The sequence below is a fragment of the Phoenix dactylifera genome, unplaced genomic scaffold (assembly GCF_009389715.1).
Source record: "Phoenix dactylifera cultivar Barhee BC4 unplaced genomic scaffold, palm_55x_up_171113_PBpolish2nd_filt_p 000256F, whole genome shotgun sequence".
Lineage (NCBI taxonomy): Eukaryota > Viridiplantae > Streptophyta > Magnoliopsida > Arecales > Arecaceae > Phoenix > Phoenix dactylifera.
This window is the reverse complement of record NW_024067749.1, coordinates 19,874-36,213: the sequence shown is the minus strand read 5'-3', so window position 1 is coordinate 36,213 and position 16,340 is coordinate 19,874. Positions and strand designations below refer to the sequence as shown.

Here is a 16,340-nt window from a genome sequence, read left to right as displayed (position 1 = left end):
AAGTGTCGCAGGTCGACAGTGCGTTCCCAGACCCCTCGACCTTGCGCACGACACCTCGACAAAGTTCGGGATGCCCCGTAGGACGACCGTAGAGTCTCAAACTTCCTCGACCTCGGGAAGCGTCGCAGGTCGACAGTGCGTTCCCAGACCCCTCGACCTCGCGCACGATACCCCGACAAAGTTCGGGATGCCCCGTGAGTCGACCGTAGAGTCTCAAACTCCCTCGACCTCGGGATGTGCCACCGGATCAACTGCAAGCCCGAGCTCCAGGCATCGAGCTCGACTCTCCGACTGAAGCCAGGATGCCCTGAGGGTCGACCATAGAGTCCCGAACTCCCTCGACCTCGGAAAGGGTCGCGGATTAATGGAGCATCCTCAACCTCGGTGGGCACCACCAGGTTCGTAAGAAGCCCGAGCTCTTCGAAAGTCAAAAAAGGACTCCGGAAGTTGGCAAGGAAATAAGGCCGCCCACTCCACTACAAGGAGCGTAACTTCGGAAATGCACAAGGTACATCCTACTCGATGCTCGCCTTGTTATATTTATCTACGTATTGTCGGCGGAACCCTGATTAAAATCTGGCCAAGGTCGGATTACTCCTACGAGTCGGTGCGAGACTAATCTCCCGCTGACCTTATGCATGCTCCGTCTGCCGACAACCTCCATGACAACTTATGTAAGCCTCCATGAACAAGGGCCTAATTCGGCCCCCGCATACGGACTCCAACACCAATTTATGAAGATAACCTCAACCGTGGGCATACTAATCGAGCTCAACAAGGCCGAAATGTTCTCCATGGGTTCCGACCCCGCCCACCGAAACCTCGGTAGGCTCCGAGGGAGATGACTATGAAAGCCCTAGCGACAATTCGATTAGCGGCTCGTGCTCCCCTTCGGGGGACGACGCTAATCCTCTTATAAACCTACGGTCCAAAAGCCGAGCTCGAAAAGCTCGGCTAGACCCCCAGGTAGTGGCCTGTGCAAATTTAGCACGGCCCCACTTGGCGGCCAGAGATCCGAACCCGGTGCCTCAAGAATCTAAGAACTAAACTCGGCGACCCCCGCGATCTTCGGATCCGAGCTACAAGACTTGGTGAAATTTCCTAAAATCTAAGCTCGGAGCCCCCCTAGTTAGCGTAATCGGAGTTCGAACACTCAAACAAGTCAGAGGAAAGAAAGGCAAAACACGGCCAAAAACATGCCTTTATTAATAAGCAGCCCGAAGGCTCGGATACAAAGTCGAGAGTCGGCAAAAGTACCGACCTCGTTCACAAGCAAAAAAGACAAAGGGAGAAAGGTAAACACAGAGAGGTGAAAGGAAATATTTTCATTAATAATAAAACGCCGAAAGGCTAAGTACAAAATTAGAGGACGACTGATCAACAGTTTTGAAGGCCGACCTCTTCTACAATATAAAAAAAAAAAGAAGAAGAAAGAGAGTCTATGCCCTAAGGGGCGGTAGTAGCATCGGCGTCGCCCTCCGGGTCATCTATGGCGACGACCTGGGGGCCTTCAGCGGTCGCGGGCTCGGCGCCTGTGGCGGGGACCTCGGCAGGCACCACAGGAGCATCCCCGGTAACTCCGCGAAGGGAAGCCTCCGTCACAGCCAGCGTCACTGAGTCCGCCTCAGCTTCAGTAGACTCCTCCTCAGGCGCGAGGGCATCAGGAACGTCGTCGTCGGAGCCACAGCCCAACCTCATCCTCGGACGAATCGTGGAGAGGTCGAATTGGGGGCCGAGCCATCTGCCTCCAAAAGTTCTCGAAGCCGCGGAGGAACCCATCCACGGTTTCCTCCTCTAACATGTCGCGGAACTCCTCCGACTCCTTGAAGAGCTCCACGGCATTCTCGGCTCGCTCGAGCGCCTTCTTCTCCCGGGCCTCAAGTTGTTCGATCTTGAGGCGGAAGACCCCGCCCTCGTACTTGAGGCCGGCGATCTCGGACTGGGCCTCCCCCAGTCGCGTCTCAGAGGCGCGCAGGGCCGACTTTGCCAGCGAATGGGCGGCCCTTTCCTCTTCGAGCACCTCGACCAGGGCTAGTCGCCCGGCCTCAGTGGTCTCCCTCCGCGCTTCGGCCTCGGCCAGCGCTGCCTCCAACTCGGCAATCCTTTTTTTAGCCGGCTCCAATTGCCGGCTAACCCGCCGAGTCTCTTCTTGACACCCCTGGGCGATGAACACCAGGGTGTCAACTTCGTGAATATGCTGCAAGAGAAAAAGGGAAAAACAATTATGAGTTGAAAAATGTACAACATGTTCGCCAACGGCCTAAGAAAAATTAGGAAAGTAGCTTACCCGAGCGGTATTGCGGTAGGTACCGTCGACGATCTCTTCCAGCGGCAAGTTCGCGAACTCGGCCCAGTCCGCTGGAAGCATCGCACGCCGAAACACAGCCCGTGCGACCTCGGCGTCATGGATGGCCGAGCTCCCCTCGAGGAGTGGGGATCCCGGCTCGGCCGACTTCTCCCTCGGGGCCCTTGAAGAGCTCGGCTCATCCGAGCTGGGGACCTCGGGGCTCCCGGTCGGCCCAGGCCCCGGGCGTCGTAAAGGAATCGTGGTCGGCCTCCCCCGCTGGGCGACAGGAGCGGGACAGATAGGGGCCGTTGGGCCCGTGTCGCCGGCGTCCCGCGTACGCCCCTGGCAAATTGTGGAGGCCCCCGCCCCCGGGCCTCCCGTCCCGGCCGATGTAGAAGCACCGGCCGACCTCGACTTCTTCCGAGGCTGGGGAATAGCCCCCCCGGCCTCGGCCTCTCGCCTCTTTATCCGAGAGAAGAGGGACGTGTTGCTGGTCGGCATGCGGGGAATATCTGAAACCAAAAATTTTTCCAAGTGTCAGATCAAAGTTAGTGAAAAGAGAAAACAGACAAAAGCAAAGTGATGCGACCACTCTTACCCTCAGGGCGCGCCGAGCTCAAGCCCACGCTCGCCAAGGCGTCCTCCCGTAGGAGCTCGGTCAGGTTGAACCTCTTTCCGAGGGCCCGTAGAGAGTCCAAGACCCTCAGCTCTCTCTCCGAGAGCTCGGAGAGCCTATTGAGAGTCTTCAACCGGGGGTGCCCCCACCTCGGGTTAAACCCCCACGGCTCCTCGGATGCAAGAAAGAAGAATTTCCCCTTCCACTCATGAATAGAGGAAGGGGCGCCCTAGAAGAGTGACATACCACCCCGAAAGGCGAAGTATAGCTACCCTGCATTCGCCGGGTTTTTCTTTAATAAAAAACACCGGCGGAAAACACTCACCGAAATCGGGATCCCGTGCCCAAGGCACAAGGACAAGAACCCGATTATGGTCCTCCACGAGTTCGGAGCAAGCTGCGCTGGAACGAGTTGGTACTCTACCAGCAGGTTGTTCACAAACTCGTGGACAGGGAACCGCAGGCCGGCCCAGAGCGTTTCGCGGTGAACCGCGATCCGACCTGAGGGCGGCCGCGTCACCCTGTCTTCCGGCCCCGCGGTTTCGAGACGAAACCCGGTTTGGAAGAAAAACCGGGAGCGGATCAACTCCAACTCCTCCCTCGACAGACTCGACCCTACTTTCTCTGGACCAGAACCCATCTTACAGAAAAGTGAAATAAGCTAGAGGAAAAGAGAGTGAAGAGGAGGAGGAAGAGGAACCCTAGCTGGTACAGGGTGGGAACCTACGGAAAAGTCGCCGGAAATCGCTCCGGGCACCGTCGGCAAGGTTTGGTCGAAAGGGGGAGCGAAGGAAGAGATGGCAAAGACGAAAGGTGACCAAACGGAATTTTTAGGGCAGGATTCGGGGGGTTTATATAGACTCCCCTAACGGCTCAGATCGGTGGGCTCGGTTCCCACCCCCCGTCTGGATTGCGCCACGTGTCGGCCTCGGAAGCCGAAGCACCGCATTCAATCCAGAGCAATAAGTCGAGTACGAAATCGAAGCACTGTCCCATCGGATCTCACGGCCTCATTATGGGCCCGCGAAGCCGGACCATCTTGAAAAACGAGCGGACGCCACCCCCGCTCTCCCCATTTAATAGGCCTCGGGGACACGTGGAGCGTCGATCTAACCTCCGCCTCCCCAGATCATTATCCTACCAATACGAGATCAGAAACATTCGACCTCGGATCGTGCCACGTATTCATTTTGAGGCACGAAACGACGTACCTACTTAAGAGGGGAGCTCCGGCCACGAAATCGAGGCGCCACCTCATCGGGCCCAGGGACCCTCATCATGAGTTCGCCGTACGAAGCGATCTCGGAGATCCAAAGGGCGCTGTCCCCGTTGCAGCTGCTTCGGGATACCTAAGGGCGCAGACCCCGTTATAAATCCGCCATCTAAAAGCGACCTCGAGGTACCAAAGGGCGCAAACTCCGTCATAAAAGCTCCAAGACACGTAAGGATGCGGACGCGATCCCCTCCGACCTCAATGACCACAAGGACAACTTCTACTTCCCGCGTCCGAGCTTGCAAGCTGCTCGGACTCGGAAGTCGGGGGGTAGTGTTGGGGGAATATAGTTTTCCCCCGGTAATATAGTAACCCCGCCACTGGAAAGCCACATGATCGCCGACCCCGGACGACTGAGGTCGGCGTCCGACCTCAGAACCTCCGACCTGGAGAATTCCCGACCTCGAAGATCTGTCCTCATCGACCACCTACTACGGCCGTACCACCTCAGAGGTCCGGCCGAGGGCCATGTCCTGCCACTGCCCCGGCATTTATTACGCATGACCTCTGCAAATCTCCGGCTTACTCAACAATTAATGTGCACCGCCGGCTTACTCAACAATTAATGCGCACCGCCGGCTTACTCAACAATTAATGCGCATGGCTCCTGTTGTCTACGGACTCATGGCTCTCCACGGCAGATCAGCTCAGCGGAGTCCAATCAACCGTGATAAGTCTCTGACCTCGGCCTCACCTCCGACACCAACGCAATAATTCACCCGATGGCGTGCCGGCTCAGGTCGTACGACGACCTCATTTTCGACATAAACGCCATAATTCGCCCGACTGATTCGCCAGTCCAAGCAACATGCCGAGCCGTACAACGGCCTCGCCCCATCACATCACAGGTACACCAACCCCCCTATAAAAGGGAACCCTTGCTTCTCAGATAGGGGGTTGGACACAGAAAACTCAAAATATATTGCCTTCTTCCTCCTCTTGGCACTGATTGCCCCCCCTCTGACTTAAGCATCGAAGGGCCGGCGCCGGAAGACCCGGCCACCGGCTTTTTTGCAGGCACCCCGACGGAGGACGCCGCCCGCCGACGGACCGCCGCTCCCTCGCATCCACCGCCGCTCCCCCTCCTCGACCGACGATTGCCCCCGGGTCCAATTTCCAGCAACACCTGGAAAACATGTTAAAGGTGAAGTAGATAGATATACCATGATGTCTTCATGTTGCTATTACTGCTTTTGAGGGTTCCACGTGTATCAGAAAACCCTCCAACTCTCACTCTCTCTCGCTCTCTCTGTCTCGGTTTCAAAACAGGCCTGAAGATAGCGGGCGACAAAGAAGCAAGTAGCCCTCCTCGTATATGATGCCAAACTCTAACCTCTCAAACCATAGTGAAGGTGAATCCGAATTCACTTGGTATAACCATCAAAAGCTTGATTCAGTCGGCAAGTTCGCACCTCATCTTCACCTTGGTACAGCTAAACTCTTGTTTGCTGATGAAGAAGACTTGTGCTTCTACCAAAGGAAATAAGGAAGACTTGCTGAATAAAAAATACAAGATTAAAGTAGTTCAGCCACAACAAGCTGTAGCAATCCTCGTAGGACATTTTTTAAAGCAAAATCCTCATAATACTCGAACGATGAGAACAGATCAATATGGTATTTATAACCTCACTCCTGACCCATCAAGGAAAGGAATAGTAAAAAGCCGCCGTTCGCAGTTCCTACCACTTGCAACTAGGGCCATTTGCAAATTTCGCATTCTCAAAACCAAGTCCATTTATCTAGCAAGGGCAACATTAACCGATCTAAGCAGACCCAGCAAAACAACAATAATCCGCTGGCAAGATTCGTGCAAGAATAATATGTACATATGTACTGCGTTGAGTTACTTGGAGGACTGATGCGTTCGATAACGGAGATTCAGGAATGACAGCAAGAAAAAGAAATATACAGCAAGAACTATCCAAAATATAAAAATGGATAAAACCACATCAATAGATGACACCACACAAATATGTTTTCAGGATTGATTTTCTAGAGAAAAAAACATCTATTGTCTTCAGTAAATACTTATGATGTATAATTAATAAATCATTCAAGAGAAATACAACCTTAATTCCAAGATTGTCTTGCAAAAGAGAAAGGAGCACACAAGAGTATCAGACTAACTTGTTGCAATAAGATAGGAAAATAATAAACAACAAAATACATATTAGAAAGTGGCACACGAAAAGGTATTAGATGCTCATAAGTAAAGCCGACCACCTTTGTACAGAGACAAAAAGCAATCATTGTGGGTATTTTACTCGCAACTCTTTTGCAAATATATACAACATAAGGAAGATATTCAGTGTCTAAAACCAATAGTGAAGGAAAAAAATAGTGTTCAAACATATTCTCACCATTATACAAACTGAGAACTACTTTAGCTGTATTCCACCTGTTAACAAATATAACAAGCTTTAACTAAAAACAAACCTGAATTATAGGAGAAATAGATGCATATAGTGGCACTCCTGCTGGTATGTTTTGTTAATTAGTGCAGCTACATAAGTTAACTATCAATATTAGGTAACCCTGGGTACCAGGACTCCTTCCAATGACACATCTATTCGGTAGCTGGATCACCATGGTAGCAGCCTGCTCCCACAGATTGAAGACCAAGCTGCACTTGACGGACAAATTGTCCCTTAACACGAGGGCGCTGCTCTGCTAGTAGTTTCCTGCTTTGGTACCGAACCTGTGAAGTAACCTTCTTTTAGAGCACAAGCAGAAAAATATAAACAGTACGGAGAGAAACAAGTCACAACAAAAAATAGTTTTCCCCGTGTCTCTTGTATATCAATAATGTAATTCAACTCAAATCCTGGCCTAAACAAAGATGGCTCAGCGTAATGGATCAGTTCTGTCAAAGATCTAGAAGAGACTAAAGCAAAAACTAATGAAGGTTCAAAATATTTTTTAAAAAAATGCAGGTCCATCATACCTTCTTCTCGTAGCATCTGTCCTTCCGTTTCATTCGGAATTTGTTCAAGGCTTCTTCTCTTTGGCTTAACCGATAAAAATCCATTGGCTTAGTCCCTTCATGAGCAATTGTGCCATCATGATTGCCACTCTCTGTCGTGGCCTTGAAATTATTGGATCCGGTAATGTGCCCAATACTTTCATTGCAAGCACTTGCACCTCCATTTCTGCCACCATTACATACACTCCCACTTCCACTCTCAGCTGTAGCTGATGAAACATGTCTCTGTTCATCCAACAGCTCCATAGTTTCTTCCTGCTTTTCTGCAGAATGGTAAGTTGGGTTTCTAGCACTCTGATCATTGGGATGGTCACTGTGCAGAGTTTGTACTCCATGCCACATGGACGGGATGGTACTCCACAAATGATGAGTTGACTGTGGATAATACATGGGTTGCATTACTGGACCATACCCAGCACACAGACTATCAAAAGACATGCCACCCGCTGGAATAGGGAGTGGGACAACTCGAAGGGGAGTGCATCGAACTTCCATTCCATCTTGAGCCGGAAGTCCAACACCAAGGGATTTCTTATCTTCCAAATTTATATTTGATCTCAAGCCATTAAACTGAGAAGCATCGCTAGCATTACTGCATCCTTGATGTGGCCGTGGTTTACATGAAGTACTGTTACATTCCTTGTGTTCAGTGGAAAAGTTCCTTGGTGTTAACGAAGTAGGCACCCCTGTCCTGCTGTGGTACCTATAGGAGATTGTAGGATAGATATCATCACAAATGGATATACTAGATGTCAAACTTAGACTAAACATGACTTTAATTTATTTAATTGATTAATAAGCAATCAACATTGTTTATCTTCTAAAAAAGTAATCCAAAGAATGTTTGGCGGAAAAAAATAAAGCTTGTGGCAAACATAAAAGAAAAATAATTAAAGAATAAAACAGAAGTGACATTGTGCAGTAATTATGATGTACATATTCAATGGTTGACTCTCTCCATCCTTTTCTTTCCAGGAAACAGGAGTTCATAAAAAAGATTAAACCTCTCTGAGTACCTTCATATTCTGACAGTTATCAGCATCTAAACATTATGTTAACACTGCTTCTACTCTAACATCATTCTACTGTCGTCTAGCCCCATAGGCAAGCCACTCAGCTGAACTTGGGAATGCTACTTGGGCTGGTTCAGCTTAGGGGCCAACCAAAACCCACCTGAATGACACAACTATATTAGTTTGTACATAAGAAACCAGCATAGATATCCACTTCTCTTTCCCCTGACCGAAGCAACACTTATCTTCTAATAGTTCTAATCATAAATACCCAATTTTACACTATTTCCTCTCTTCTTCACATAGGTGACACTAATGTAATGAAATTTCCTACAAAAAACTTGAAAACAATTCTTAATACAGAATCTACAAGTCACTCAAAATCTGAGAACTGAAGTAACATACTTTCTTGCCATTCATGTTTTCTTTCATTAAAATCTGTCCTACTGTGATTTCTGGACAGCAAGCGACTTTCTTTTAGAATCCTAAGTCTCTCCCGTTTCATAAAGAACCAAAAAAATAGATATCCGTACACATCATTTAATCATCCTTCAATTGTTCAGAAGATCTTAATGTCCAAAAACTGACTGATTATTACAGGTAATAATGCGAATTCAGCTAATAAGATTAAACAAAAGTGAGCTCAGATGTTGCAGACTTGAATATCATTGACATCATAAAGCTGCTTCTATGCAAATTACCACCAATAATGTGAAGTAAATTTCCAATAGGAAAGCATGACAGCATTTGCAATATTCTACATAGAATTCCTACAAACCTTAACTCGAAACAGTCCTATTCTAGTTAATAAAACAAACACATCAAGCTAATAACATGAACTGCACAGAATTCAAAAATATCTTCTGACTGTGAAATTGTCGGAGAAATAAATAATGCTAAACATTCTTACTGTTGCATTTTTCAGAAAATCTAGCATGTCAAAGTCAACTAATGACTGGAGGCATGCAGAGTAAGAATCACTCACACTGAAAAGGCTGATAAATTTGAATGATTCAATATACTCCATTCATCATTCTCTTGCTTTTCCAGGTAAATATCCTGATACCTTCTCAAAGAAAGCTCCAAATGAGGCATGGGACTTGCCTTGCACATGATTTCATTCTCATGACCATGATTTTCTGCAATGTTTGAGAAGTCATCTCGAGCAGCAGTACCATGCCTTGGTGCATGGATAAGTTGTGGTTGATTAGTCAGATCAACAACTACATTAGAAGGTTGGTCCAGATCAAAGTTTCGGCCATAAGTTTCACTTGTAATATTTTTATTGTTCAGGCATCGTGTTGGGACCGAATCCTCATTCATAGTCACTGCTACTGCACAAGCATGATATTCTAGAATTAGCTCATTTTATTTAAGTAAAATGAAACAATAATTAAATGGAAAATATTCACCAGAATGGAAATAGTACCATTTGATTCACCCTCGTGCATCAGCAATGCACTATCTAAATGAGTTCGTGTTTCACCAATTGGGGCTAGTGAATGCTCCACCAAAGAGATATCCCAGCTATTTTTCTGCTTAAGATCCAGCATATCTTGCATGTGTGCACTCTCAGCTTCCATGTCTGACCTTGTACAAGAGCTCTGCAGAAAAAGTGGCAAATGTACGGTTTCAATGTTAATTGTACAAACAAATCTAAAAGTAAACAACTTTTCAACAATATGTTACTATAATGCTATTCTATCATGAGCAGGATGCTCACCTCTGTTTAAATACCAAAAAAAAATCTACAGGTATCCAAAAGGAATTACATAATTATCATAATCAAATATACAATTGTCAGACTAAAAAAAAAATAAACACCATATTTGAGGGAGAAACCCTTCATTGGCATCTTGAATGGTAATTTAGCAAATGAAGCAATGGATATGAAATATTTCTCAACAAAAGAGAAGACGAAACAGATAATCGGTCCATTGGAAGCAAATGCTGTCATTTGCATTGTAGGCATGATTTTTATATATCATGCATGAAGAAAGTTAAAAACTATGTTTAAGTTAGTTACATGCTCATATGAGGAAACACTTACTTCAGCATCACTCCCTTTGTCACTGTATTCCCTATATTTCTGCATACAAGCTACATATTCAGTTGAATGGTTGCCATATTCAGGTTCAAATTCACATTTTGCATTTCCATCCTGATGCCCACCATGGCCATGACTTACCTGCTTAAAAGAAATGTGGGAATGCAACACTTAATACATGCATGGAAATTAAAGAGAATGGAATCAAACATAAGATAAAGATTTAGAGAAGATAGTAATAATCAAAGTGTGAGGCTTACAATTTGCCTTCTCCAGACATGCTGCCACAAATTCCTCAACTCATTTTTCCGAATGGGCTTAACGAGGAAGTCTGCTGCACCTTTCAGCATGCATTTGAAAACCATGCTCATTGAATCATGTGAAGACATCACTGCATGAATCAAAAGAACCAGAGTGACATTTCTGAAACAGTAATACAACATCATTATGAACAAGTAAATAAAAGAATGTCATACTTATGACAGGAATATTCTTGCAGGTCTCGTGGTCCATTATCATTGTAAGAAGGCTAACCCCAGAGATTTTGGGCAATTCCACTTCAGTCAAAACAAGGTCTATATTCTGATGTTTCTCTTTCAGTGTTTCCCATGCCTTTAAGCCATCTGATGCCGCAACAACTGTTAAATAAAAGCCAGAAAAGACTTAAGTACATGAAAAGACTTAACTGAGAAGAGAAACTAATCAAGGAAATAATGCCAAAATTATTTAAGAATTAGAAAAACACTAACAGCAATTGAAATGTAATGGACATGAAAGGAAAATAAACTTTACCTAAACAGATGGAAAAATATACAAGAGGGTAGAAAATAAAAAAGGTTCCTCAAAATGAACAAAGAAAAGAAAAACAAATAATCTAAATTCAATAGTAAATTGCTCATGTAAAGAGAATATTATCACTAACTCTGCAAACTTGTCCAGTGTGAGAATATCAGCCCAAAAGCTGAAAGCAGAAATTTGACCAAGCTCAGTGATCACATAACATTTCCCCTCATAGTTCACATGGCAACGGTTGGTCAAGATACAGATTGCTACTGAAATATAGCATAAATTATGGTACAGTTTATTAACAATGCAGAAAGAACCCAACTAGAAAACTTTATTACAAAGAACTATAAAGAATTTCATCTGAACATCCACTATTCTTTTCTTTGGTACCTTACAGACTATGGTATATATAGTAAATAAAGTAGTTTGAGAAAATAAATTAATCCCCAAATGCCTGTGTATCATGAGGTCCCAGATTTTATCTTGTGTTGCATGGATAAAGACATGAGAATTGGATTTAGAGACATGTCCAAGTGTCTATCTCAGGAGCCTATCTCAGCAGAAGGTTAAAAAAAAAAAAAAGGAGAGAGGTATGGAGATACGTAGAAAAGATAAGTTTCATTACGAATGTATATTTAAACAGTATGAAAGAAAATTAAAAGATATTATATGTTAAGATTTTCCAATTTATGTGTTTCTCATCCAGACTATCTAATTAGCTTAAGAACATTTGAAAAATGACATTTTACAAGGTTATTATAAAATTACATTCTTGACCAATCTCAAAAAAAAAAAAAAAAAAAAACTCAACCCTGCAATTGTAAAGTATGTTATACATGTCCAAGTGTCTAAGGCATATCTGATTCAGACTGTATTAAAGTAAATAAAATTTTTGAAACACTGGAAGAGGTTCCTAGTGGCTGAAAAAATTAACCGAAGTATCAACAAAGTCCCGTGGTAGGTTCACATCATGATGGAAGCCAGTAACTAAATGCTCACAATCTCGATAGACCATTCCTTGAACCAAAAGCAACCTCGAATAGATGGGGCAATGATTGTTGGTTAAAATTCACAACTAAGTTAAACAACAAAAACATCAATTATGTCGATAAAAATATAAGTAGAACTTCTAAAATATGTTACTACATAACAAAGAAATAGCAAACTCAATGTCTGTAACAATTCCCACTATACATGCTCTTGCAATCAAAGGCGATGTGACCTGGCACCATCTAGGTGAAAAGTCGCATGAGATAAGCTAAACCTGGAAGTGATGAAGGGTATAAGATATAGAATGAAGAAGGCTTGGATATATAAGATGACAAGTATCAAACCCATGCTACACAAAGCCTTGCTTCTGCAAGTAATCGACCATGCTAGGCATCTTGTTGGCCATCTTAAAATCCATTAACACTCCTTCAAGTTCCTTTGGAGTTGGCAACACAAGTTGACAAGATTTGGTACCTAATGAGCAATAATGCATAGAAAAGACATAAAGCTCCAAATTAGAAAATATGGGCAAATGAGTCTAATTTTACAACTTTGAGCTCTTTACATGGCTGAGGACTAAGGAGACCCTTAAAGTCAAGATGACCCTAAGAGATATGCATGGACCCAAATTCTGCTAAACGATAAGCTACACCTAAGAAAACTATGACTTGCATGGACTATCAAATGCCCAAGCAGTTTCCTTTATGCTATACTAGGCAACTTCAGATAAGGGGATCTTCTGATCCCTCCTCAGTCCATTTGAGTTACACTTGGACTGCAGCTAGATGCAGACTTGGTTAGCAACCAATAACTCCCAAACGAGCTTGGAGGGATCAAACACTGGCGTGTCTGATGTCAAACAACTTTTGAGCCTGGCTTGGACTCAAATTGATAGACCAACCACAACAGTTTCTCACTAGCATACGTGCTGGTGTCAAAATCAGATGCCCCATGAAATCATGCATTGCATATCTGATGCTGTGGATCCTACCATCAGATGGTATCTGGTGCTCGTGGCTGCGACGTCAAATTCCCAACCTACTTTATCCCAGCTTCTATGACTTCAATACTGATTTGATTAATTGGGTAGTCATCCAATTAGCTGGGTGAACTCCTAGAGCAGCAGGCATAATTGTTTATGCAAGTCTTCTTAGTGCTACTTGACTGCTTATGCAGCAAACTTGTATGTTTGAAAACATAAATTGAAAACCATCAGAAATAGCCAAGACATTTGATTTGATCATAACCTTCCCATCTACCTGGGTAGCTTTATAAATTATAGAACATCATCAATTCCTCCTTACTTAGAATGGTTGGCACACAACACCATGGCTTAATTCAAATAAAGTCAAAGGTAGCATAAAACGAAAGAAATTTAGAGGTCCTATTATGATTTCCAAAATCAAACCCCAGAATCAGAAAGTATACTACGTGATTATCTAAAGAACATGATTAATGATACAAGTACTGGTCTTATAGGATAATCCTCTTAGCAACTGAGCTCCAGATATATTGAAGTGCAGTACACAAGGACCATAATGTACACCTGAAGTTAATACCATCATAACCAGCCACTACTACAAATCAATTTTCATAATAATCTTCTTATCACTCTTGAGCATTCTGGACTGTAGACAGCTAAATTCTTATTGTTCTGTTGAACCCATGTTAACTTGCATGCCCATTCTGTTGTTAACTTCAAACATTCAGTATTAGTATTTTCACATGAGCTATATATAATCCTAAGGGTAATTCCCAAAACCCCCCCCCAAAAAAAAAAAAAAAAAATCATCCTCACAACTTTTTAAATATTTTTAAGATTCGCTTGTACTTTTTTTTTTTTCAGACCCTTTATCGTGAACTCAAGCCTGTTTTTTAACAGTATATCTGAACTTTAATATGGGTAATTTATCAATCTATTCTCTACTAGGGTACAATACCTACAAATTCTGCCTGTTACATTGAGCTGGGTATGAGTGCAGGGTGAAGATATGGCCACTTACCTGATCCTTTCATTCTCTAAGAATTTTCTCCTGTGGACCCATACCCAGATGTCGTGCCCCTACTCGAGCCCAAGTGTCAGGTGCAGGGACATTTGGGTAAATCAAAGTCTCCAGGTAACAATATTAAGATAGAAATAAAAAGTTTACTCGAAAAAAAAAAGGGAATAAGAAGATATCTTACTTAGCCAATCATAAGTGTCCAGTTACATCCAGCAGCAGTTATTGTACAAAAGCTGTCAGTTATATGCTGCAATAGGTATATTACTGAAACTACTCTATGCTATGATTAAGTTTCACCTCAAGACAATTGTAAGAAGCTTCCATGATCAGAAATTAATTTAGTACACGATCCTAAGTGTACAGACTTCCAGACACAAAAAAGATAAAACAATAACCACCTCAACTTGGTCATAGAATTAGGTTTTCCATGAATGCAAAATATAAAATGCCTTCTATTATAAAATTAGAACTGAAGTGAGATGAGCATGGAAAGATCACTTGACTCCAAAAGCAAAACCACCATAATCACCATCTGTTAAATCTATATAAACTGTTTATAACCATCAGGCCTTTCCATAAGTAGCAGTGAATATTTAAAATTACCAAAATCCTTTCGCTATACTAAATTTGTCTGAATCCTCTATTCATCCATCCTCCCAACAGAATGGCATTCAAGTCTCAGGATGATCTATTTTCATTTAATACTTGACGCAATGGTAGGTTGCTCCATTATGACCTGGTTTTCATGGCTTTGTAACATGGAAACAGCCTCTCCTAGATCCTACAATGGGAGGAGTTTGGTGCATGGGACCGCCCTTTTATTTTCCTTTAATAGCACCGAACCCTTAACATAGAAACATTATGTAAAAAATATAAGTAAAGACACTTTAGCATCCAATTTAGATTCTTCCTATCACCCATGAGCAAGTCAGCAAAAAAATAGCTTAAAATTTGTTGGATTCTAAGGGTCAATCAAAGTCTTACTATCAGAGCCACTTAAGTTCAACAAATGATCCATTAGGAGCTTTCATTTCTATTATTCCCCAACAAGTGAAACTTTATGGTATATGGGCTCACTTAAACTTTGGGGCCTGAAACTAAGTACTCGTTGCTGGTCACCAAGCTTCTATGTGGAAAAAAATAAAATAGTAATGTTGTTAACAATGATAAAGCTCCAAATCAAGCATGTATATCTATTAATTTGTCATCACATAGCTGTTGCAGAATCTAAAACCAACCGACAATTACAGAAGAAGGCCTCAATCCCAGTGGAGGCATACAACAACTGATCACTTCTAAGTTTATCTTGTTTTCTCTGGACCATAATCTAACATAGATCTTTCTCTTTCCAGTGCTCCACGCCATCTAAATCCTACAAACCACCTCCAAAACGCATTCGTTTACCAAGAGATTACAAAATGAATAATAAAAAAAAAAAATCCAAGGAAAAGGGAATGTGAAGATCATCTAATTTAAATGAGGCCACCAATAAGCCACATGCTGTAATAAAACCTTCCAAAGAATTCCCATAAAAAGAAAATCTTGCAACTGCTTATGAGTACTCCACATGATTGAATATTCACCAACAGATAAAGAACAAACAAATAGGCACAGTCAAATCCAGATAATTATTACTATTTAAAAAAAAAATGGGGGGAGTGTCGAATCGGAAACAGAGTAGGATGCAAGGAAAAACGTTAATTATTTCACCCAAAATTCTAAGCACGAGATATCAAGGAACCAGCATTCTGACACTTCATAACAATTCTCCAATGCATCACTGAAACCCAAAGCCAAACAGAACCCGAGAAGGACTAAGAAGACACAAATCCTGTATAGATAGAAAAAAAGAGGAAGCCTAAAAATTTTACTTTTGGGGAGAGGAATCAAAGAACAGACCTCTGTAGCTACACTTTCTCAGCAGCGCAGCGATGATATGCCGGGTGGAGTCGTCCCCCTCCACAAGCAGCACCCTCACCGACATCCTCCGCAGAAACCTCTCCCATCTCACGACCCCCGTCTCCCCTTCTCCCTCCTCTCCTCCCCCCTTCTTCTCCTCCTCTGCCATCACCACAATCTCCTCCCTCTCCTCCCCTTCTCTCCTCCACATTTCCTCCATTAACCCTCTCGCACAAATCTCTCTTTCTCGCTTCTTGAGCTCTCGTCGACGGTTTTAGCCTTGGTGCCACAAAATATCTCCGCGCACCCCCCGATGGCGTGAGCGCCACGTCAACAGACCCCAAGGCTCGCCGCCTTTGACGTGGCCCGCCCCTGGTCACTGGTCGGGACAATATCTCCCGCGTCGGATTCGGGCTCCGATTCGCGTCGGCGAAGCAAGAGGG

General features: G+C 43.8%; 2 protein-coding genes across 3 annotated transcripts; both read right to left on the bottom strand.

The window, feature by feature from the left end:
* Positions 1-334: 334 nt before the first annotated feature.
* LOC120105316 lies at positions 335-3,192 on the bottom strand. The gene is made up of 2 exons (XM_039117663.1): positions 2,288-3,192; positions 335-2,197 (listed from the first exon to the last, which is right to left on the bottom strand). Exons 1-2 carry the CDS (start codon positions 2,786-2,788, stop codon positions 1,661-1,663), a joined length of 1,038 nt encoding a protein of 345 aa, XP_038973591.1. The 5' UTR covers positions 2,789-3,192; the 3' UTR covers positions 335-1,660.
* A 3,190-nt stretch (positions 3,193-6,382) lies between these two features.
* On the bottom strand, positions 6,383-16,250 carry LOC103697629 (two-component response regulator-like PRR95). Of its 2 annotated transcripts, none has more exons than XM_008779536.4 (8): positions 15,898-16,250; positions 10,696-10,857; positions 10,480-10,610; positions 10,223-10,363; positions 9,602-9,776; positions 9,158-9,506; positions 7,121-7,862; positions 6,383-6,874 (listed from the first exon to the last, which is right to left on the bottom strand). In XM_008779536.4, the coding sequence occupies exons 1-8, from the start codon at positions 16,115-16,117 to the stop codon at positions 6,743-6,745; spliced, it is 2,052 nt and encodes a 683-aa protein (XP_008777758.1). In that variant the 5' UTR covers positions 16,118-16,250; the 3' UTR covers positions 6,383-6,742. The 2 variants fall into 2 exon arrangements, with proteins under 2 accessions (XP_008777758.1, XP_008777759.1); XM_008779537.4 differs by having other exon boundaries at positions 10,223-10,360.
* Between the last annotated feature and the right edge of the window lie 90 nt (positions 16,251-16,340).